Below are 22,396 nucleotides of genomic sequence, written 5' to 3' on the forward strand. Positions count from 1 at the left end.
CGGAACATTGATTGCAAATAAAATGATAAAGTACTATGGAGATGACTTGGTGATAGCGATCGACGACAAGCTTCATTCAAAGATGCTTAAAGGCAGATCAAACAAAGTGAGTGAAGCATTTTTGCTAATAAACTATTGAGAAAATGGATGTACTAAGAAGCATGTTAGATCTCTGTCAAAAAGACGTTTTGGTTTGAGAATATCGCTATTTAATTGTGGAGTGTCTTGAATCACAAGATTCAATGGTTCTGTCTGATTGATTGTCATCACCATCAATTGTTCCATCACTTTCATCAGTGTTGCTTATGCTCTCATCACATCCAACAATGCTTTCTCTGTCGGAGCTTTTTTCATACAGCTTGTATAGTTCCGACATGCTCACATATACATTAGTATCGCCTTCTGTCGATAGTTTGTCGGGAATTTCATAGAAATATGCGCCGTAGAAAAAATATATGGTGATCTCGACAGCCAACAATATTGGCTCTGATTTGAGAATGTATATGAGTGGATTGAATGGAATGTATTGTAAAATGTTTTTAATAATGGCTGTTAGTAGTCCTAGCATGGTAAGGGCAACAAAAATTAAATTTATAAATTTGATAGGTTGGCACAAAACTATTGTACGACTCTTTTCAACAGCTATTTCTATAAAAAGACTAAGAATACCCATTGGCGTGCTGAAAATCGCCAACAAACCCATCTTCTCTTTGAGCCATACCAAGATTTCTTCCATCCAGACCCAGATATGTTCAAAGAATTCCACAGTCTAAAGCTGGAGCATCTAAGATGCCTAAAAGAAGTGGGGATAGTCGCAGCATTTGGATACAGAACATGTATTGTTATGAACGATGAGCTGGAGACTCTCTGCAGATTTATAGATGCAAATAAGGATGAAAAGTACTACTGTGGAGAGTTCTTTGAAAATAAAATGAGTAACTTCTGCTCTCCAAACAAGTATTTTCTGGTTTTGGGTGGTGAAACAGGCGTGATTAAAATATTAGACATACAAGAAGGCGTGCTGGCAACATTTCTTACTGGACACACAGGCGCAGTTTGTGATATTAAAATTCTTGGCAACCATATTGTTAGTAGTGGAGAAGACAGCTCAATAAGAATATGGAGCCTGAGGTCTCTTAAATGCATCGGTGTTTGCGGTGGGATATTTGGGCATAAAGACCATATTCTATCAATCGACATACTATTCGACCGCTCCATGATTGTTAGTTCGGGAACTGACTGCGTGATCAAGCAATGGAAAATTGATGATTTTAAAAAGAGATACTTGAATTATGAGCCATTCACCTCATTCAACAATATCCATTGTTGTCCTATCAGCAAGATTAAGTACTATGGCAATATGATTGTTTCTCTGTGTAACAACACCATCTCCATGGTTTTCAATAACAGAGAGAAGATTGACAGCAGCCTTAACTTCAACAAAAACGATCCTATTTTTATCGGGAGCATAGATTTATTTAACAACTGTAAAACGTTTGACATTTTGGGACACATTCTTCTAGGAATGGGCAGCAATGGAGATGTCTACATTTTCGATTTAAGAAGCATAGCGGAGGAGAGCATGCCATTGCTGATGTCCACAAATGTCAATGCTGCCGAAGATTTTATATTTATGAATGACCTTCTGTACATTTCATCTGGCAATGCTATTCACAGAATAAAGCTTGATCTTTCGTATTTCAATGACAAGTATACAGTCTAGGAAAAGAACAAGCTATCTATCACTTGGAAGAGATCTTATAAGAGTTCTTCATGCCTTAGCAACATCCCACAGTCCAGAAAGATGCTTATAGAGTGGTTTTGGCTAATGCAACAGCCGTGATTGGAGTCTACCTATTAAATATGTATACTAAAATTCCATACGAGGCGATCTTTGAAATTAGTACCGTTGAGCAGATTTTAAGATGATCCTCGTCAAAGCATTTGAGTGCACAGACATTTGAGCAGCAATTCAATATTTCCAGTATGGCATAAAATTGAATTTCTTTATACTCCCACACTGCAAAAACTATTTTAAAAAGATTATAAAATGAGCTAAAGTGGATTGAGTAAAGTAATTTGAAAAACGGAACGCTGCCTAGCAGAGTGTAGAGGAGAAGAGTGTAGAATGCTTGGCTCGTCACCTGGAAAAGAACGTTGCCAAAATATAAATTCACCTCGAGCTCTTCTATTTGCATTTTTGAAATACTCACGTTCGAAAAGTGCAGCAAAATGTTGGGAATCAGCTGCCAAATGTAAATACAAACAAACCTGTCCAGAGTAATTTTATGGTTGATTAAATAGTGTCGGAACACTTGGTCTTTCAAAAGCAAACAGTCGATATGCTTGAATGTGTCATTTGCTTGAGTGTACTTGTCTATCTTTTTACCACAGAATGTACATATGATTTTCTTGTTTTCTGAATCCACGCTCCTTCTTCTACACTCAACACAAAACATGAGGATTTGTGAATGTTCATAGTTTATTATCAAAAACAGACTTTGTTGGCAGAGGCAGAAGCGGTAATTTTAACGATTTCGTTAGCATATCTGATGGAAGCAAGCTGTGGCTCAGTCTATAATTCCATGCTTTTTCTTTTGGGTGTCTGTGAATTGATAGTCAAATAAAAACTCCTCGCCTTTGTATATGTCTCTTAGACTGTAAAATACAATCTTGACATTTCCATGTGAAACAAGTATTTTTGACTTAAGGTTTGCATTGGAAACCGAGTGGTTTATAAATCTGCTTTTATTGCCCATGAAAAACGAGTCTATAGAATATAAGCAATCAGAATGCTGAAATACCGCATTGAAAAGATAGGAAAGCTTGTTCATCTCGTAGAAATTTCCCCTCCTTTCGGCCTCCTTATCGGTTATTAGCTCACCTGTGTACTCCACTACAAAACTGTTCGCTGGAACAAACTCTTCGGCAAAAAGGCCTAATCCATGCTTGGAGGACTTACAGATTGAAGCTTTGCGTGTAATGTGTTGTGCTACTGGCATGTTTTCACATTCCAGCTTGCCCCGCTTGCTAGGCATGTGCAGAAATCAGTGCATTCACGATTCGAGAGGTAGCAAACGCAATTTTCATTGCACTTTTTACAGTCGCAAAATATTACATTTGTACAGTTAGAACATTGACAGAAAGACTCGCACAAAGTTCCGCTAGTGCTGCAGCAGCACTTGCCATTAGAACATCTGCCAGTATGTCTACACGGCTGATAAAACTGTTTTGGATCTGTGCAATTGTTTGAAAGCGATATGGTTTTCGTATGAGGAATGTTTGATTGGTGGACAAAAGTGCACGGAATAATCGAGTTATGTCTCAGAGATAAAATTTTACTCACTACACAGGTTTTTAATGCCAGTTTTTTTATTAAAGGATCCGATGAAATTTCATTAAACAGAATTCGAGGCAGCCGCACGGATTCCCGAGGTTTTCTAGAACAAATACAGCTGCTAACTTCATTATGCTTTACTATCTTGGGATTGTGCCTGCTGTGAATTCCACATCCAAAAACTAAACAAATTGAGCAAAATAGGTCGCCGATGTTCAGCTTTGCTTCTCTATTTTTAATTCTGAGGAAATCTTCTCGGTTTCTTCCAAATTGGCTTCGTATGAAGTTCAATGCCTTTTGTTCGAAACCTTGCTTTTCAAAAATCCTCAAAAACATCAAGTCGATCATGTCATCCCTGTCGAAAGACTTAGAGCCAAACACAGTGCCCTCGAACCATGTAATTGACGAGGGTTGTGTTGTGTGCACTGTTGGAACATATCGTAAGATTGGATCCTCCTTTGTAAATAAGTTTATAGGTGTTACTGCCATGAAATTTGATTTCGGCGATGATGGAATAAATGGAATCACCGACTTGTCTCTTTTGAATATTGGATAATCTATGCCCATTCGCTGTGTGTTTGTATTTACAAATGCGGCATTGTCTCTTAATAGGAGCGCTGTCAATTGTGTGTATTTGGCTTTTATCTGTCTGTAATGTTCGTGCATGGGATGGCAGCGAGCAAAACTTAATCACACAGTTCTGCTATGGATTCGATGAGATATACTTGGCCTAGTTCGATTAACAGCCATATTTATGCCTTTAAACTAAGCGTCCAACGATTCTATATTAAAAGCCTATTGGGCTTTGTTATGTAGTGAAATGTCTATTAAATTTTTAACGGAAAAGTGCTTGGAAAACCGGTTGGAGCGTGTTGGGATAAGACAAGTATGTATGTTTAACAAGCTTAATATTTTGCAAAGTGGCTAGTTAATTAACAATTTATTGTGAAATATTTAGTGCATGCAGAAATTAGCTTCCGGCTTAATATTATATTTTTCTATAAGTTTTTTTTTGATGCAAATTCGCTTTCCGTCGCTATGTTCAAAAAATTTCTGGATCTCCTCAATCGGCTCGCCATAGACTTTATACCCACAAAACTTTCTAACACAGAGCTTTCCTTTGTTGACTCCCACTCTTACTTGGAAAAAGGCTATTTCGCTGTAATGCCAGCAAATAAATCTTTACAAAACTTGATTGCATTTTCAAAATGCTGAAAAGCCAGGTGGAAAGAATCTCCTTCGTTGGCAACCATGTGCCCGCCATACCTTTTTAGCAAAGAAAATATCATCTTGTAGTGTGCAACGATGCACTGTCTCATTTTCAGAGGTTGCTCGTTAAATAGGCGAGTGTTGTCAATGATATCTGTTAAAACTATAACTGGACTTTTGAGAGAAAAGGGCACACTCTCATCAGTATTTTTTAAACACTCTTTTTCTTCATTTAAATCTACTTTTGCGCTCATCAGCTTCAAGTCGGATTGCGGTTGGGTTCTAATCTTTTGCTCATTTGCATTATTTATTCTCAAGACAAAAATAATACTACTGACAATGTAATAAAACTGTCTGTAGACCACTCTAATGATCAGATGCATGAAGCTTGTGGTTCTGAACCGTGTCTTTTTCAGCATCACGTTCGAGAGGGCATAGAAATATCCTCTTTTAAATTTATTTTTCTGATGAAAAATTTTTAGATATTTAAGTGTATAATGATTGGAACTAGAAAAGAACAGTGGAAGAGTGCAAAAAATATGGAAGATGTCGCATGCTTTCTCTTCAACAACCACAAAAATTTTTTGCCTAGCGAATTTTACTGCATGACAGGGCAATGATAGGTTCTGCTGGAGTAGATATCAAAAACTATATCTCGAAAAGATGTGCGTACTAAGCTTTGGAAGGGAATGGTGCCAGTTGGATGGCGTTGAAATGCTATTTCATGTGCTTGTTTCTTCGGTTGTTTGAATGGTTTTTCGTATTTATTTAGAAAGAATTGCTCAAAGAATTTAATAACTGTGAAAATTTTGTTAAGAAGTCCATCCAAGAAATATCATAAAATGTTAATATATTTCTAAAAACAAATATTTTAGGGAGGAAATAAAATTGCTCCAGGCACTTGACTGGCACCTCTTACTTCAAAATCACGGAACTGCTGTTGAATAACTCTCATGAACAAGTACACAATTCTGGCAAACAGAATGGGACATCTACAAAATTATATAGCCTAAATAATGGTATTTGCCAACAAAGAAAGTACTGATAAGCTTAATTGGCAGGACTGTCCATCCAAATCTTAGGACTTTTTTACTTTTGATAGATATTGACCAGTGAAAAATTTTACAAAATTCACAGAAAATAGAAATGTTTAAGCTTAATAGTCAGCATGACTACTTTTGACAGGATTCATCCCCCTAGCACATTTCCACGCTTATAACAGCTCTATGATGTGAAGGATCATCCATTCTCTCGTAGCAACAATCTCATTTCTGCCAATAAAATATCTTCTCGAATCCACTGGTTGTTATAAGCACATAGCTAAACTGAGTTCAAAATATAAGACTAAGATGGTTAATTAAGCTTGTTATTGCATGCCTCTTAAAGGACTCGTCTGTAATTTTGAACATATTCTGAATCCTTATCGAATCGGAGCATGAACCCTTTAAAACTGATGACTCGGATTAGTTATTGTCCAGAAGCTAAGACAAGAAGACTTATTTACTATTCCATCAGTAATGACTAGACTGCCCATTCTGTTATAACCAAAGCACCCCGACCGTTGACTGCATTTTTGAATTTTACAGCTGAAGCAATATTCTTAGTGCTCATTATTGCAGTCTAAACAAAATTGGCTAAATATTTATCTAAACACTCTTAAATCGCTTATTGATCATCCTGTATTATTTATACAACCATATCGATTAATTGCCTGAATAGGGGAATTTCTAGCATGTCTCTCTTGCTCCCCACCAACGTTAGCTTTGTTCTTGCCCGCGTAAGTGCTACATTAAGCCTTTCTCTGCTTTCTATGATTTCACATTTTTCAACAGGATCAAAAATAACAATGATCTCATCACTTTCGCTCCCTTGAAACCTATCAATTGTTGTAACAATAACGTCTTTGTTAATATTGGAAATCTCCCGCACCTTCGAGTTGAAATAACATAAAATAGCACAGTTCTTGACTTCTTTAACAGTTTTGAGCACATCGACCCTGTCTGAATCAAGAAACACAACAGTGCTAAGCCCACCAAAGCCAATTAATCTATTGTCGTAAAACAGCGTGTTGCTAAGCTTCATTATCAAATCCCCCATTCTATATTGGCGTGTTAATGTCGAGCAATGATCTATCAAAAACTCAAAAAGGCTCAAATTTAGATCACGGCTTTTTTTGCATAGGGGCTTAAGCTGGAGATGATCGCCAACAATACAGAACCTGTCCGCAATCGATATTGGAATGAGAGACAGGAGCAGATGCATTTGTGATCCTTCATCAATCACACAATAGTCAAATTTTCTATTTAAATACACTGGATCACCAAATGAGTAACAGGTTCCTGCCACCAAATCTATATCTTTAAAATGTTGTGCTAATTCAGCATAGCTCTTGAATTTCAAGTCTTCTTTTTTTGCACGATAGCATTTGACTTTTCCGACCTTTTTCAAAATGTTGTGAATTGCAAGGTGAGTATAACAGACAAGTAGTACTTTCTTTCCGTATGAAATTAAAATTCTAATCAAAAGAGATATCACAGTGCTCTTTCCAGTGCCTGGCATTCCATGTATTATTTTATAGTTTTCACAATTCAGAGACAAAAACAATGCCTGTCTTTGCTCGTCATTTAATTTTAAAAACTCATCTTTAAATCCCTCGGGAATGGGATATTGGCTGCTTTTGCTGAATCTGCCCTGATTCTGTGTATTAAAGTATTGGGAGCAATCAAAGGGCGGGGACGTCTCGTTGAAAAGAACTTTTGGTTTTTCATGCAAGCTGCTGGATGTGCTTTGCGATGCTTTAACTTCCGAGCTAATCAAATTACTACACGAGTCGTTCTTATACACTCCATCATCCTTGCTGCTATCCCTAGCCTCCTTGTTCCTTTTAGCATTTGGAACTGATGGTGCATTTTCAAGAACATTGTCATCTGCATTAATATCTATTCCATGTTCTATACTTTGATTGTTATACGGCGTTTTGAATACAAACTCATTATACAAATCAGAATCCTGTCTAATATTTTCAATTTCGCTGGAGAATACATCTTCCAAAAACTTTGTTTTCAAGGAATTAGAAATGCTTTGCGAGCACCTCTTCTGATGCACTGTGCATGTGCTAACTATACTTTCTTTTATAGTCTGAGTTGGCTGGTCTAGCGATTTAATACTTACATGTGGCTTTTTGGTATTATATTCACAACAGTTGGTAGAGCTAAAATCACTTTCTAGATCTAAACTGGTAAGCTCGACATTATCGGAGGACGTGGCCATCGCATCAGAATCTATCGAGCATGAATCTGCATGTGATTTAATGCTCATCTCGCACTTTACTTCAAGTCCATGCTCCTGTCCAGGTAGCAAAAATGAATCAATACCCTGGCCTTTGCAATCTTTTCTCAAAAACTTGGGAAAGGCTATTTGAACCAGTGACCAGCGCATAAATGTAAGAAAATTGGTATCGTCATCAAGGCAAACTAGCATATTCTTTTCTAAATTAATGTTTTCTCTCAGAATTATGACGATATGATCGTTTTCATAAGCCTCAACCAAGCCCAAAGTTATAAAGTTGTGATTCACAGTGTAAAGATATACAAATTCGTTCAAAAGCAACCTTTCCGACACTTTCAAGCACAGCCTCTCTTGGTTCTGTGATGTTTTATTGGCCTTAAAAAATGACTTTTCTCTACAGGCTTCTAGTTCTATTGCCTCTAATTGCTTCCTGAGAAAATGCGAAGATGGAAGCAATTTTATTTTGTTTAAAATTGCACATGGATATGTTTCTGGGCAGTCACAATTTGATAGGCATTTATTAGTTGCTATATCGTTCCTAAGTTTTAATAAATGTACAATTTCTTCGTGTTGTAAATCAATATCAACAAAATCGCCTGATTTTACATAGTACAGCAGTGGTGTGTAGGTGTTGGTCCTCAACTTTGCATCACTCATACTGTTCTGGTGGTCATGGGCACTGCGCCTATTCTTCATATCAGTCTCCATCATTAATAATGAATATAGTATGGCTTGTGAGCGGTGTTCTAAACTCAGAAACTTCCCTGTTTTAATTTCAATGACAAAGTTAGAATCCAAACAGTCAATGCTTCCCTTCAGTCCATAGACAGTTGAAAAAACTTTGTGCTCAACTTTTTCAACCTGGAAATTTCTATCCAGAAACCTGATGATGTTTTTAATATTCTTGAGAATTTCATTCAAGGCTTCTTTATCAGAAATATTGCAAGAATACAACAATATAAGATTGTCCATGATGATAGATTTTGCTGTGCTTACAAGAAATGTCAAAGTGGCCTTCTTCTCAATCAGAGCCATTTGAATTAGCTTGTGAATTAATATTCCAAGCACAAGGCTAGGATGAGCAAATTCAAATGACAAATCAGAAACCAAAGTTTGGAGAAGGGGAATGTTGATACACTTCAATGCTGCACAAAGTGACGTTACTGTCAGAAGATCGTCTTCGATTAATATTGTGTTCCTTGTGCTATTTACATAAAATACCGTTTTATCTAAAGTAAAATTTCCATCAATTTGATCTGAAGAATCAAGTATGAAGTCGTCGCAGCTAAATGACTCTGCATTCTCCTCAGCTCCTGTGCAACACAGACAAGGTGCGACAGTCACTTTCTGCCCAATCTGAAATTTAGACTCAGCAAAAATGCCAGAAACAATGGCTATTTGACTTGGGCCATATAAAATTTTTCTTCCCTGGCTGTCCAATTCAATTTTTTCTATTGTGAATTTGTTTTGAGGTTCCTTGGTATATTGCTGGTTGGCTGAGCTGTGAAAGAGTGGTGCATCATTCCAAAAGGATATTGCCTCATTCTTGTGTTGCGAAGTGTCTGTGATTCTAAATTTCTGAGTTTTCTGCGAGCCCGCCCAGTTTACTTCATTGATTGAGGTTTCTCTGTTAGAATGTGGCATGGGTTTCAAAGCTATCAAAATCAAATATAGAAAAGACCAGTAGCAATACAAATAGAAGTCAGCTGCAGTTTATAACCAAGGGGTAGTTGAAAGGAAATCAATATAAAACTATGATCAGAACTGGCAAGACATAATAGTAAGTTGACTAGTGTTAAAGTAGAGGTAAATGGCATGTTGTTTCCGAAATCTTCTGCATTTTGTGAAGTCTGCTTTATTTATTTAAACTAAATGTTATGAATAGGCTGTTACCAATTAAGCATACGTGCCAATCTCTTCTGCACTAAATATTTATGTTGTTCCCATACACTTTGGAGTAGTTGTAATATAAAAATGTTGGGCTTGGTGTGGATAGTCTTTAATTTAAACCTTTATTGCATTTTTGAATGGCTTTTCTCTATAAAGCCTGTGTTTTTAGTCTCCTCCTTTCTGGTGAGCTTTTGAATGACTGCATCGGCATTATTAAAAACATTGCTTGGATCAATTTTAACCTTCCTGTTCAAATTAGCTGATGTAAACAGCGAGACATCTTCAATGTTAGAGGGGTCGTCTACCACTTCGTTTTGGTCAAACTTAAACTCCTCAATCTCGGGAAATTCATCGTTTGATTCAAATTCCAGTAGCTCAAACTCATGTGATACTTTGGCCCTGTCCTTCCTTACGAATTTTTCTTTTAATTTCCTTAATACTTTTTCATCGTTTTCTCGTTGCTCATTCAAAAAGTGATCAAGCTTAATTTTGTTGTCAACGGTATTGTCAATTATCTCACTCAAGTCCTGGTCTTTTGACTCCTCTTCATTTTCATCACCCGAGTATTCAGCTTCAAGATCCAGGTAATCGCAAAGCCTTGTCCTGGCAGGCTGCTGTTCTTTCTGGTACTTATCTTCATATATTTCAGACAATTCAGATGCAATGCTTATGACCTTGTCGTCAAGTGGGTCTTCGTTGTTTGATAGACTTGCATTTTCTATACTTTCGTTCTCTGCACTTTCCGAAATCAAGTTCTCAAAATTTTCCTCTCCAAGAGCATTTGAGCTATCGAAAAAAAGAATCTCAACGCCTGGTGTTTCTTTCTTTAAAATCTTGCTTCTAACTTTTTGTTGAACAAAAGCTATTTCTAGCTCTTTATAGACTTCTTCTCTTTTGTCTTCGTATCGTTTTAGTGCTTCTTTCAATTGCTCGTTTTCCAAATACTCATACTCTGTGCTCATTAGTTCTAGAAGGATACTGTGCCAGCATTTCTATAACTACAGCCATTTGTGAAATCACTTACACGTCTTTAACTCATGAAAAGGCCCTGTTGCTAAGCCAGTACGTTTTGCCTTTGAATACACTTGTTAACTAAGAGCCCAACGGATTTTCAACGATTAATATACATCTATGGAAATAAAATGTGTTTTATGAAATATTAATCCATACAATAAGCTCTTTACTGACTGAAGTGCTATTTTGAATCAACTTGTTTCTTCACCCAAAAATGGAGAATCTAGCAGTTAAAAATTTAGTAAATGCTGTTTCTGAATTCCTAGACAACAGACAAGAGAGCAGGTACAGGCCCATGGACATATTGTCATTGAGTATCAACTGCATATCCCACAAGAAGGAGTCCATTTCCCAGTTCAAAGTGATATTGTCCAAAAAATTTGAGGAAGAGCTGGACATAATCCAGAAAAGGCTTGATGTGTACAAAAACCTTACCTTCAACATTGATAGCACATCGGATTTTGTTAATATGATTTCACAGGTCTATCAATCATCCGAGAACCCTGCCGTTAATTTAGTTGATGATGCTGTTTGTCTTCATGGCACCTGTCTTTTAAGCATAAAGAGTGTTAAGGCCTTCAGAAACATCATAGAATCTAATATAAAAGAAATGAAGCTTCTCTCCAACTGTCTTTTGCCTTTGACAGACAAAGTATATTTTCTGGATCAGAAAATTGATTATTTTGAGTATATTTTTAAGAAAATGCTATTTAAGGTGTTGAAAAGAAACTTAGAAGCTGTAAAGCTACTGTTCAAATACTGTCTACTGATCTGTAAAAGAGTCTCTGATGTGCCTTTGATAGAGCCTTTTTTAGATGATCTAAAATATTTATTTAATATTTTAAAGAAATTTGGAATCAAAAAGAATATTTTGAAGAGTTCAAAGCCATTATTGATTGAGCAGGATATTTCTCTTCTTTCCAGTAATAGAAACGATTTTAATATGGTTTCAAACTATTTTGAATCCCAAAAATGTGTGTTCTCTGTAAAATTTGCAAAAAGAATTGAAAAAGGTGTGCTTTATACTTTATATTCTGATATGAGCGATGCCTTAATAGCTAAAAACTTAAAATGTCTGGACAGATGCCGTTCAATATACTCAATATTTCAAAAAGCAGGATTAAAGAGTAAGCTTATGAATGCCTTTTCCCTACTCTTACCCCAGAGATTAAGCGCCAAATTATTTACTAGCCTAGTTGACCTGTTTAAGTTAATCGAGGACATTTTAGAAAATTTTAACGATAAAAGCTTTGAAGATTGCTATTTGACATACTTTGTACACATTCTGGAATCACTTCCCAATTGTGCAGAGATTGCTGACTATGTTGATGACGTTATGAAAAGCAATATTTCTAATGTAGTAAATGACAAGGTTTCTGATTTGATCATTGATATTACAGGAAAATCCGGAAACCCAGAAACTTTTTTGGCTGAACTACAGAAAAGGCTTGCAATTAGATTGCTAGGTTATAGACGTGGAATTATAAACAGCACATCACCAACAAACATCGCACAGGCTTTTATTGAGAGAGAGCTGGTGTTTTTAAGGAAATTCAAAAAAATGCACTCAGAAAACATGACAAAGATGATAGGCGATGTGCAAGCGTTCATAAATCAGAAAAGTGCAAATGCCCACAGCTTTCTACTCATGACTATGTGTAAATGGCCTATGTTTAAAATTGAGGATGTTAACATTTCCCCAGACTGCCCAATTTCAAAGTATAAATCCGATGTTTTTGATATGTTGAAAGCTGATAGAAAAACAGTAAGTTGGGTTGACACACTGTCCACAGTTTCAATCTCTATATTCGATAAAGTCATAACGCTATCGCTTTTTCAATATTCTATCATATTGAAGTTGATTGAAAATGGATCTAAAATAGACAGTGCAGTGTATGATCAAATTTTTAATATGAAGCCCAAATTCTGTACATATTACTTAAAAGAAGGTGATTTTTTTGTTTCCAAGACATACAAGCCACAGATTGACTATCTTCTTGATGATCTTATTGTTATGCAAAATGATCTATACATTTTAAATCCATTTTTTACGAAATTAAACTATACTGGATTTGAACCTGAGTTCCAGTCGCCAATCTCGATAGAAAACGACGATGCTTCATACAATCACCAGGCATACAATGAAGCAAGGATTGCAAGACTCTTGAAAAGACACAAAAGCAGCAGTTTGACTGATTTATTATCAAATATTGATGATGTCACAGAAGACGATCTTAGAAAGGCTCTTGCAAGGCTTCAAGAGAAAGAAGTAGTGGAAGTTGTAGGTCAGAATGTCAAGTATTGTCCATGAATATTAATGTGCTTTAATCAAGTGTTGCTAGGTCTTCATATCGCCTTGCTTAAGAGCTCCGACAATGATTTTAATATTAAATGATTGACTTGTATTGAAGTTTTACTATAGGCGGTTTGTCTTTTTATACACTTCAAAAAAGCAAAACCAATGACCGCAGCCCGATTCGAACGGACGACCTTCTGGACTGGAATCAGAAGCGCTACCACTGCGCCATGCGGTCTTTCCATGTGAATTTTATAGCTATTTGATATGCACTTGAATAAGATCGTTGAAAGACATGTGCTTGACTGATCTTACCAATACTTTGTGTAGAAATCTTAAATGGACCTTGTGTGGACTTTTTTAGTTTAGAATTCGTTACAATACAAAAAGCCATGTGCCTACTGTCTTGCAATAAGCTACGGTTGAGTATACCGTTTATTTGTATATCTTTTAGCTTATTTTTCGAATATTCCCCACCATGGTTAAACCAGCTGTGCCATGTGCCGACACGGAATGGCTGAAAAACATTTCGAAAACTAGCGGAATTTCATATGAAAAACTCTACGATCTGTATTATAAGTGTGGGTTTAGTAAAGAAAGATTAGTGCACAGTTTGGAAACAGAGCCAACACAGTCTTCAGAAAATGTGGTGCCTAAAATTGTTGTATTCTTGAATGGAATGCTTGTAAAGAATGTATTTTACGACTTTGAAAATCCAAAAAACAGATGTTTGTTGAAGATGCTTGAACAAAATGAATTTGACAGGGACATTTTTGAACTAGCCTTTGGAAATGCAGGGAAGTATGCCGACTTAATCATCGAAAGAAGAAATGAGGATTATACTGGCTCAATGGACATGACAGATCTAAAAAGAAACATTGAAAAGTCTACCGAATGTGAAATTAATAAAAAAAGAAAGGTTAAGAATGGGAAAGTTGACAGAATGACAGGTTATAATCTGTACTGTGGCCAGTTGGCACAGTCCAGCCCCGCCAATACCGATGACGTGAGCGATGTGCCTGAGAAAATAATGATAGGTGAAAATTCAAGTGTAAAATTCAAGGCTATTTTTAGAAACAGAGAATCCATTGTGCTTGTTGATCCCGTTCTTAGAATTGTGGACATAACCACATTCTTTTTCGCACATTTTAAATTAAAAATATGCATTGTTACTCTAGCAGGCGCAATTCTCGATGAAAGTGAGTCTGTGCTGATTCTTAAAAACAGCATGGTGGAAATTCAAGAACACACAACACATGCAAGCTAAAAACAGTTAAGGTAGTTGACAATTGTTCACAAATAAAGTTCCTGTCAGGCAAAATTTATTGGGGTTCTCAACTGTAAACTTGAAGGGATGACCCAGAACATACTATTAATTCTGAACCGCCTTTTCGCATCGTTCTTGAATTTCTTGGTCTAAAATAAAATCCACGTTCTTTGATTTAGCTTTGATTTCTGCCATGATCTTTTTATTGTACTTTAAACCCAGACAAATGATTGAGTCCTGTTCGAATGCAGCCAGAACAGCCTCCATTAAGTACTGGGTCAAATCCACAATGCAGAATATCTTGTTTAATCTTAAAAGAATGTACTCCCATTGAATGCCTGTGTTTGGATTCTGCTTTTCAACTAAAAACTTAACGGCCAGTGCACTTTGATACAAATTTACACAGTTAAAATCAAACTTGAGAAACTCGAGAATTTCTGCTTCAAACTCTAAAATCCTATCTAAATAGAATCTGTTTGAAAATTCCCCTACTTTGTGTATTATTCTGTTCAAATATCCGTGTATGTCTTCAAACTTGCAGGCCAAAAATATGCACGTTTGGGATTTAAAGCAGCAGGCATCAAACAGTGAGAGTGCATTTACAAACTCGTTGTTCTTGAAATACTCCTGCAGTCTGCAGTTTAATTGAAGTGATGTACTGCGTACCTTCAATGGAAAATTCATTCTCGTAGTCCAGTTGAGAATCAAATTTTGAGTGAGCATTCAGGGTTAAAAATATTACCAGAGTATTTGAAGTGAAGTTCGGCTGTTTAGCCAAACACATGGTTAAAACAGTGCAATAGGGCTTTGTCAATCCAACACGTTAACGATATTGAGCACTTGAGTATAAAAATACACAACGGTTTTTACTATGGTGCAAATAGAACTACTTGCAAATATTGCATGCCTGCCGGCTAAGAGCGTTACCTTGTTAATATGAAAATATCCAGAAAAAATAAATAGCAACGCATTATTGGAAATAACATTTCTGTTTACTTTAATATCTTTCTAAGAGAATCTTCACTGGCACCATCCCTCTTCATTATTTTAGAAACAGCCATCTCAAAATCTTCCTGTGTTACGTGCACTCGTCTCTCTCTCAATGCAAACATTCCTGCCTCAGTGCATACAGCCTTGACTTCTGCACCGCTGCATCCAACTAGCTTCTCGGAAATCATTTCCAGATTTATTCCTTTCGTTAGATTCATCTTTCTAGAATGAATCTTTAATATTTCAAGCCGTGCACTCGACTTAGGCGCTGGAAACTCAATCTTACGATCTATTCGTCCGGGTCTTAGAAGAGCTGGATCAAGTATATCGATCCTGTTGGTTGCCATTATAACCTTAATTTTATTGCATGCCTCAAACCCATCAAGTTGGTTTAAAAGCTCAAGCATTGTTCTTTGAACTTCACTGTCACCACTCTTGCCATCCGTACGTGCAGATCCAATCGAATCTATTTCATCCATAAAGATTATCGAAGGTGCATGTTCTCTTGCCATTACAAAAAGTTCCCTCACTAGCCGTGAACCCTCGCCAATATATTTTTGAACTAGTTCAGAACCTGAAACTCTAATAAACTTACATTGTGTGTGATGTGCTACTGCTCTAGCAAGGAGCGTTTTGCCCGTTCCAGGTGGTCCATATAGCAACACACCCTTAGGCTGTGCGATTCCAAGGTTCTCAAATAATTCTGGATGCTTGATTGGCATCTCAATTACTTCTCGAATTTCCTTAATTTGCTCATCCAAGCCACCAATCATCGAGTATGTGCTGTCTGGCACTTTTTCCACCATCATTAATGATACAATTGGATCTACCGAGGTAGGTAATATTCGATGAATATCGTACGTGTCAGATCTAAGTGCTACTCTTGTTCCCGGCTTAAGACTGTCGTAATCAACTCCATCTTCCACGTTTACAGTGTATTTACCATCTGGCTGCGTTTTTACCAAACACTTTTTCTTCCCCATCTTATTTACGACGGTGCCAACACTAGAGGATGCTTCCTGAACAATTGAGATTTCATCTCTTATGCTCCTTACCTGCTGATTGAGAGAGTTTCTTTGCTGCTCCAATTTTTTAAGTCATTTTCAAGTATTCTGATTTCAGCATCTAAAATTTCTTGTTTGATTCTGTAGAATTTTTCGCAGTAAGACTCCATTGGGGCAAGCCTAGTAAAGATTATTTAGAATAGCACATAAATATTAAAAGCCACATTCAACAAAACCAATAAGAATTGCACCTACTTTTAATAAAGCTGAGTTGTAGACAATATTGCACGCTTTTCAAAACTATCAAGACTAGTAAAGTTCTTTCAGAGGAAAGAATATATTAAAAGGCCAAGCTTGGCTGACTATCGTAATTATCATTAAAATACTGCTATGAAGCATGGAGGATCTCTTTTCTACGATATTGCTTACGTACAGGATAAGACCATAGAATCCATTCCAGTGTTTTGACGTTGTACAGACGACTTAAAGCTGCAGTTTGTGGCAGACTTCTTCTTATGTGAGCATACAAAAAATAGCACGGTTATTCACTAAAATACAAATATGCTGGTACATCTTAAAGGAGAAGTGCTCTATGCTTCACCCATCTGAATATACTTTTTAGATTTTATAGTGTTTTGGATGTCCAGAAATGTCTTGTTTAATCTGGATATGATGTACAATCTCTTATGATCTAATATGCATGCTTAAAATGACACCTTTCAATTTCTTTGGTATCAAAATTTTAATGGAATTGTAACAATGTTGAGTGCCTAAAACAAGGCAGATTGCTGTGTTCAATACTTATCGCTACACTTTTATTTTGATAATATGAAAAGGATGTTAAAACTTGTGGGATTGGATTTGTCTCAAGCATTTTACCTAATTGTGGGTGTGCTAAACTGTCACACACCTGACACTGGCTTTTAAATTATTGCACAATATGAATAAAAGGTTTAAAATTGGCAGACTCTACTTGAGCGGTGTTCTGTCCCCACAGCATCTGTTAAATCATTGTCGTACTGTAGCAAACACATATTAATTTATTTAATTGCACGTTACTGTCTTTAGATGGGCTAGTTCTTTGTATTGCTAGTAGCTTTTGTTATACTCTAATTCCCTGCTTACTTTTATACTTTTCAAGGTAAACATCAAAAACAAATACGCTATGGTCAAAAAGAAAATAGCGGGAATCCTAAAGCACAGAGTTGTAGGTATGTATGGAATGTTGACAAAGAATCCCAAGTGCACAATCATAAATGCTCCTGTCAGAAGAAGAATGATCATTAAAGAATAGAATCTTCTTGTAGAACGTAAGTTTTCTAGCATTGCACACGAATGGAACGGACCATTATGTATATACACAAATATAGTATATTTTCATAAAACCCTTGTATAGATATACTAAAAACACTGAGCCTAGTCCACATGTGCATGAGAACGTCTTGCTCTCACCAAATTATCAACTGATGGCGTTTTTCTAGCATTCCTTCTTGCTACTTTAACTGGATTTTCTTATCCTCAAGTAAATACATGACACCAATGGATGTCTTCGATAGTATGCTGGAGTCTATCCAGCAGTTTCCCCTGGAATGTAGCAATTTTGAGAGACATATTAAAAGACTCAATAAAGACCAGTTCAAATACTCGATTCTATTTGATAAAATGATTCAAAGACTCATTTCTCCACAGGACCCCAAGCTTTTGAAAGTAGAGAGAAAGCTCAGAAAAATTGTGAAGAAAAAAATAGAACTAACAAATAATTTTCAAAATGCAGTAGAAAAACAGCAACAAAAATTAGAAGAGCTGGTAAAGATTTCAAATATTGACATGATGAATTTTAACTTTTCTCCCCTTTCAGGTAATATTCAGCCTGTTATTAAATTAAGTAGCATCCCGCAGGGAAATGGCAAATATTGCATTTGCAATGACAAAGCATTTGGAAATATGATTTGCTGTGATAATCCTGCATGTGCAATCAAATGGTATCATTTCAGATGTGTTAATTTGATAATCAGCCCAAGGACTACATGGACATGTCCAAGGTGTTCAGCAATGAAATAAAGTGTGACCTTAGCCTGTTATTAATTTAGAGTGGTAGCTGAATTGTTCCAAGTCCTTTTATTTGGGAAAATTTTTACCCCCAATCAAAAAGCGCTCTGAAGCCACGGAAAGGGACTTATGTCTGGTTCTGCCATTTGGAGCATAGCATTGCTTGATGGAAGCGTGTACTTTCTTAGTGCGCGTGCCGAGATGGCAAATATTTTATTTTAATCTCTGTGCTTTCATGTTTTTATAGCTTTAGTATTTTTACATATGCTTGAGTAGCTTTGCCCATTCATTAAATCTATTCGGAATTTCAGCACCAAAAGAACATGATTGTGCTGATGTACCTAAGAGTTTAGACTGCTTAGGCATGGCTCACAGTCTTGTGAAGGCTTGTTCTTTGTGATTATACCGGTAATTAAACTGCGTTTTGCATATTGGATTGTTGAAAGCCCGTATACTACAATAAACTCACTGCATCTAATATACTTTGCTTAATTTTGGTTAGAATTCAAGTGTTAAATAGTACTTGGCATTGCTGCTCAATAAGCTGTGTTGTAGTGGCTGTTGGTTTTATTTGTAAATTTACTTCTTTACTTGTGTCCTCATGGAAAATTTCTTTATAAAAGGAAAATCTCAACTGAATGTGAGCGACAAATCCATCTACGACAACTCAGCATTCATTGAAAATAGGTCTTTAAAGACTGAAAATACACGCATTGAACTGCCATTCACACCGATCTTTATGAGAAACTTAAGCTTTGACTATTTTCTAATTTCAAAAGATCAGACACTGTACAGAATTAACAAACACAAGAAGGAAATTGAAAATATCGGGATGATAACGGATAAAATACTGGCTATTGAGTGTGCCTATGACAAAATTGTGATTCTAACAGACAAGGAGATTCTGCTATTCAATGCATACTTCAATTTGGAGAACAGTGTCGAGTTAGAATCTGTCATTGTAAGGAAATCAGAGAACCAGTCAAATACCATTTATGATTCTGATATTTCTGTGCCTTCCAATTCTACGTTTAAGATTAGGTTTGGAGACTGGGTGTTTGCTGTTATTTTCCCCTCGTTTTCCTTGATTTTTGATTTTGATTTGAAAACCCTTGGTATAATTGATGAAAGTATTGTTGATGCTGTTTTCATAAAAAAATATAATAAGTTTGCATGCTTGCATTTTTCTTCAAAGAAAATTAGGTTTTTTGAGCCTAATGGACTGGAGCATGGAGATTCGTTAGATGCTTTTGGAGACTCTTTGTGTATTCTAAAAGTCGGTGGTGGCGTATTGTTAATAGCTAATGAGTCTGGTGTTTCTGGATATTACATGAAGAATTTTTTCTGGTACAAAAAATTTACATTAAAAGGCAAATTCTATGGGATTGAAGACAATTCAATCATAATGAAGGAGAATGGATATCTGTGCAGGTATTATGTCTATAGGGAACTATCCGATGGGCTTGTAATCAATGGAAATGAGCTATATTATTCCAATTTTCAAAGAGCAATTATTCCACCTCCATTTTATTACAAGAAAATTGCTGTTAACGATCAAATTCACTGTTTTTCTTTTAATAAAGGCAGTTTAGTCATTGTTACAAGTTTGGAAATCCACTCCTTTTTAATAGATAAAAATGACAATATTACAAAGACAGGCAATCGGTCGTTCGCTGAGCTGAATATTGGACAGCCCTTATACGCTGACGTTGTAGAGATCGATGGTTCTCTAATTATTAGAACTAACGAAACCGTGGTCTATTTGAATAATAGACTGGAAAACTGTGTCTATGACTTGCAGAATATCAAGGATATTTCTCCAAGTCAAATTCTGAAACTCTGCGATGTAAAGGGTAGCCTTGCAGTATTTTGTATGAGTGGACAGTTTTGCATGAATTCATTTTCTATCACTTTTGATTTCAAACTCACGTCAAACTTTGACATTCAATTCAACAGTGACTATACTAGAATCTACTTTTTATCTAATGGTGTCTTACAGTATAGTGGAATTGCTAATAACACCTTTAATAGGTTGGAACAGAGACTTTCAAATATGAGCTTGGATGAAAATTTAAGCCCATTTACTTACATGACAGATGTTTCTTCATTCCTTATACACAAGCAGTATGTCTTGTGCATTATCAAGGATGCTCTTAATATTGTCAACTTAATAGATGGTGCTACATTTTCTAGCTATGCAGAGGATGACTTAGAACTTCTAACTGTAAGGGGGGAAAATATAATACTTTACACTCGCTTTGGTACCTTAGAAACTATTTCATGCAAGCTTTTCAGCTTGGACGTTGTTAGAAAACTTATTTCTGAAAACAAAATTGAAGAGGCTGCAAGAAAATGCGACAAAAACCATATCAAATATTCCGTGTTTTTTGAGAGTGGAGAGTTTCCATCTGAAAACATTCGGTTTTTTGATGACTCCCAAGCTCTATCAATGTTTGAATGTATGGCAATCCCTGAATCGACATGTTTGCTAAGCTGTGAATATTTGGAGAGACTGGATTTGAACTTTGACTATGATTCTATTCTCAAAAACATGACTTGCACTGAATACAACAACTCATGCATCGATGTGGATATTATTTTGCCATTTTTTGAAGGGTTCAAAAACTTTCCAACCAGAATCAATTCATATGAAAATCTGAAAAACTGTGAGTTTTTGTTTGAGCCTTTAAAACATACACAAGCTATTACATTAGAGCCATCATTTTCAAATGTAAATGCTCTTTTGAGGGGGCTAAATCCGAGAAAGCATTTTTCAACAATTATTAATATTTTCATCGCTCTTAACAGGATTGATCTTTGCTTTTACCTGTCTGATTTGTCAAAGGCTGTCAAAATTTTACTTACAAAGCTATCTCCAGAAACTATTTGCAAATCCTCATTAGCTACCTTTGATATTGAAAAAATAATTGATATTCATAAATTGTGCCAGAGGGACTACTCCACTTTTGTGTCCTTCCATAATTCATCAAAAAATGCTAAATTCTCTGTGTATGACTATTTAGAAAAGTGGAAACTTGCATTGTTCTATCTGGTTGAAGAATCCCTTGAAGCATGTCCAACCCTCACTGCTGACTCCCCTGAGTTCACTCAAATTGGTGACTATGCTGTCAAGCACAACCTATTTGATCAATTACTTATGTACACATTCTACAATGTGTTTAAATTTAATTTTTATGAGTTTGTTGCAAAGCATAAACAGCCACTTGATTCATTTTATTTATATAAACTATCGGGCAATGTGTCCACCGCTCTTAGAATTGCCAAGGATCATCTATTTTGGAAGGAGGCACTCGAATTAGACCATACACACGATGTTTGTTTCTATTTTGCCAATCTCCTAGTTCAAAATAGCCGTTTTTCAGAAGTCGCTGAAATCGTTGAAAAGTACTTCAAAGATTACAGCAGTGCAATAGAATTATATTTAAAGGGCCGATGTATCTCAAAAGCTTTGAGTCTTTATAAACGGGTTGATTTTGAGTCGGGAATGACGTATGACAATATCAAAAAGAAAATGGCGAAGGAGAAGGTTGCTAGTTTGATCCGATCTACTTCAATTTCCTATTTAAAGAATGACTTTATAGTTCTCAACAATCTTTTGGAGTCTCTGGGCAAATATAAAGATAGATTAGCTGTTGTAAGAGAGAGATTAAATGAAAACATGGCCGGGACACAGACAACATTTTCATATTCTTCTTTGAAAAGTTCTAAAAAAGCACTTTTGAAGGATAGGCCCGGCGGTATATTTGAAAATGAGTATGTCATGAATAAAATCCGAACTATTGCATTGGACATTAACAAATGGAGAATTCAAGCTGAAGACCTTTTAGATGTATTTAATGAGTTTGGAGAATCTTCAGCTTCAGAGTCATTGCACCGACACTTTGACCCAGTTAAAACTACCTTAAAGAAGGAAATCAATACTATTTGGGATTATCGAAGAACAGACATTGATTTTGAATTGCCAAACGTTGCAAAGCCAGAACTTTCTGGTTATTTCGATTAAATCAATTGTCATACTCTGAAAAGCTGTT

General features: G+C 36.1%; 14 protein-coding genes and 1 non-coding gene across 15 annotated transcripts; 5 read left to right on the top strand and 10 right to left on the bottom strand.

Annotated features, from left to right (window-relative positions):
• Positions 1-205: 205 nt before the first annotated feature.
• VICG_01010 (uncharacterized protein) lies at positions 206-568 on the bottom strand (the record flags this gene model as incomplete). Its single annotated transcript, XM_007604395.1, has 1 exon — positions 206-568. One exon carries the CDS (start codon positions 566-568, stop codon positions 206-208), a length of 363 nt encoding a protein of 120 aa, XP_007604457.1.
• Positions 569-748: 180 nt separating this feature from the next.
• VICG_01011 (uncharacterized protein) lies at positions 749-1,723 on the top strand (the record flags this gene model as incomplete). Its single annotated transcript, XM_007604396.1, has 1 exon — positions 749-1,723. The coding sequence occupies one exon, from the start codon at positions 749-751 to the stop codon at positions 1,721-1,723; it is 975 nt and encodes a 324-aa protein (XP_007604458.1).
• Positions 1,724-1,850: 127 nt separating this feature from the next.
• On the bottom strand, positions 1,851-2,459 carry VICG_01012 (uncharacterized protein; the record flags this gene model as incomplete). Its single annotated transcript, XM_007604397.1, has 1 exon — positions 1,851-2,459. The coding sequence occupies one exon, from the start codon at positions 2,457-2,459 to the stop codon at positions 1,851-1,853; it is 609 nt and encodes a 202-aa protein (XP_007604459.1).
• A 111-nt stretch (positions 2,460-2,570) lies between these two features.
• On the bottom strand, positions 2,571-3,038 carry VICG_01013 (uncharacterized protein; the record flags this gene model as incomplete). The annotated part of the gene is made up of 1 exon (XM_007604398.1): positions 2,571-3,038. One exon carries the CDS (start codon positions 3,036-3,038, stop codon positions 2,571-2,573), a length of 468 nt encoding a protein of 155 aa, XP_007604460.1.
• VICG_01014 (uncharacterized protein) lies at positions 2,993-4,003 on the bottom strand (the record flags this gene model as incomplete). Its single annotated transcript, XM_007604399.1, has 1 exon — positions 2,993-4,003. One exon carries the CDS (start codon positions 4,001-4,003, stop codon positions 2,993-2,995), a length of 1,011 nt encoding a protein of 336 aa, XP_007604461.1.
• A 485-nt stretch (positions 4,004-4,488) lies between these two features.
• VICG_01015 (uncharacterized protein) lies at positions 4,489-5,163 on the bottom strand (the record flags this gene model as incomplete). Its single annotated transcript, XM_007604400.1, has 1 exon — positions 4,489-5,163. The coding sequence occupies one exon, from the start codon at positions 5,161-5,163 to the stop codon at positions 4,489-4,491; it is 675 nt and encodes a 224-aa protein (XP_007604462.1).
• Positions 5,164-6,232: 1,069 nt separating this feature from the next.
• Positions 6,233-9,478, bottom strand: VICG_01016 (uncharacterized protein; the record flags this gene model as incomplete). Its single annotated transcript, XM_007604401.1, has 1 exon — positions 6,233-9,478. One exon carries the CDS (start codon positions 9,476-9,478, stop codon positions 6,233-6,235), a length of 3,246 nt encoding a protein of 1,081 aa, XP_007604463.1.
• A 368-nt stretch (positions 9,479-9,846) lies between these two features.
• Positions 9,847-10,686, bottom strand: VICG_01017 (uncharacterized protein; the record flags this gene model as incomplete). The annotated part of the gene is made up of 1 exon (XM_007604402.1): positions 9,847-10,686. One exon carries the CDS (start codon positions 10,684-10,686, stop codon positions 9,847-9,849), a length of 840 nt encoding a protein of 279 aa, XP_007604464.1.
• Positions 10,687-10,952: 266 nt separating this feature from the next.
• VICG_01018 (uncharacterized protein) lies at positions 10,953-13,049 on the top strand (the record flags this gene model as incomplete). Its single annotated transcript, XM_007604403.1, has 1 exon — positions 10,953-13,049. One exon carries the CDS (start codon positions 10,953-10,955, stop codon positions 13,047-13,049), a length of 2,097 nt encoding a protein of 698 aa, XP_007604465.1.
• A 151-nt stretch (positions 13,050-13,200) lies between these two features.
• Positions 13,201-13,272, bottom strand: VICG_02268. The gene has a single exon. It is a non-coding gene; the product is annotated as a tRNA-Trp (tRNA).
• A 240-nt stretch (positions 13,273-13,512) lies between these two features.
• Positions 13,513-14,301, top strand: VICG_01019 (uncharacterized protein; the record flags this gene model as incomplete). The annotated part of the gene is made up of 1 exon (XM_007604404.1): positions 13,513-14,301. One exon carries the CDS (start codon positions 13,513-13,515, stop codon positions 14,299-14,301), a length of 789 nt encoding a protein of 262 aa, XP_007604466.1.
• A 105-nt stretch (positions 14,302-14,406) lies between these two features.
• VICG_01020 (uncharacterized protein) lies at positions 14,407-15,024 on the bottom strand (the record flags this gene model as incomplete). Its single annotated transcript, XM_007604405.1, has 1 exon — positions 14,407-15,024. The coding sequence occupies one exon, from the start codon at positions 15,022-15,024 to the stop codon at positions 14,407-14,409; it is 618 nt and encodes a 205-aa protein (XP_007604467.1).
• Positions 15,025-15,293: 269 nt separating this feature from the next.
• On the bottom strand, positions 15,294-16,379 carry VICG_01021 (26S protease regulatory subunit 8; the record flags this gene model as incomplete). Its single annotated transcript, XM_007604406.1, has 1 exon — positions 15,294-16,379. One exon carries the CDS (start codon positions 16,377-16,379, stop codon positions 15,294-15,296), a length of 1,086 nt encoding a protein of 361 aa, XP_007604468.1.
• A 1,446-nt stretch (positions 16,380-17,825) lies between these two features.
• VICG_01022 (uncharacterized protein) lies at positions 17,826-18,356 on the top strand (the record flags this gene model as incomplete). Its single annotated transcript, XM_007604407.1, has 1 exon — positions 17,826-18,356. The coding sequence occupies one exon, from the start codon at positions 17,826-17,828 to the stop codon at positions 18,354-18,356; it is 531 nt and encodes a 176-aa protein (XP_007604469.1).
• Positions 18,357-18,945: 589 nt separating this feature from the next.
• Positions 18,946-22,368, top strand: VICG_01023 (uncharacterized protein; the record flags this gene model as incomplete). The annotated part of the gene is made up of 1 exon (XM_007604408.1): positions 18,946-22,368. One exon carries the CDS (start codon positions 18,946-18,948, stop codon positions 22,366-22,368), a length of 3,423 nt encoding a protein of 1,140 aa, XP_007604470.1.
• Between the last annotated feature and the right edge of the window lie 28 nt (positions 22,369-22,396).

The sequence above is a fragment of the Vittaforma corneae genome, assembly GCF_000231115.1.
Source record: "Vittaforma corneae ATCC 50505 unplaced genomic scaffold supercont1.7, whole genome shotgun sequence".
Taxonomy (NCBI): Eukaryota; Fungi; Microsporidia; family Nosematidae; genus Vittaforma; species Vittaforma corneae.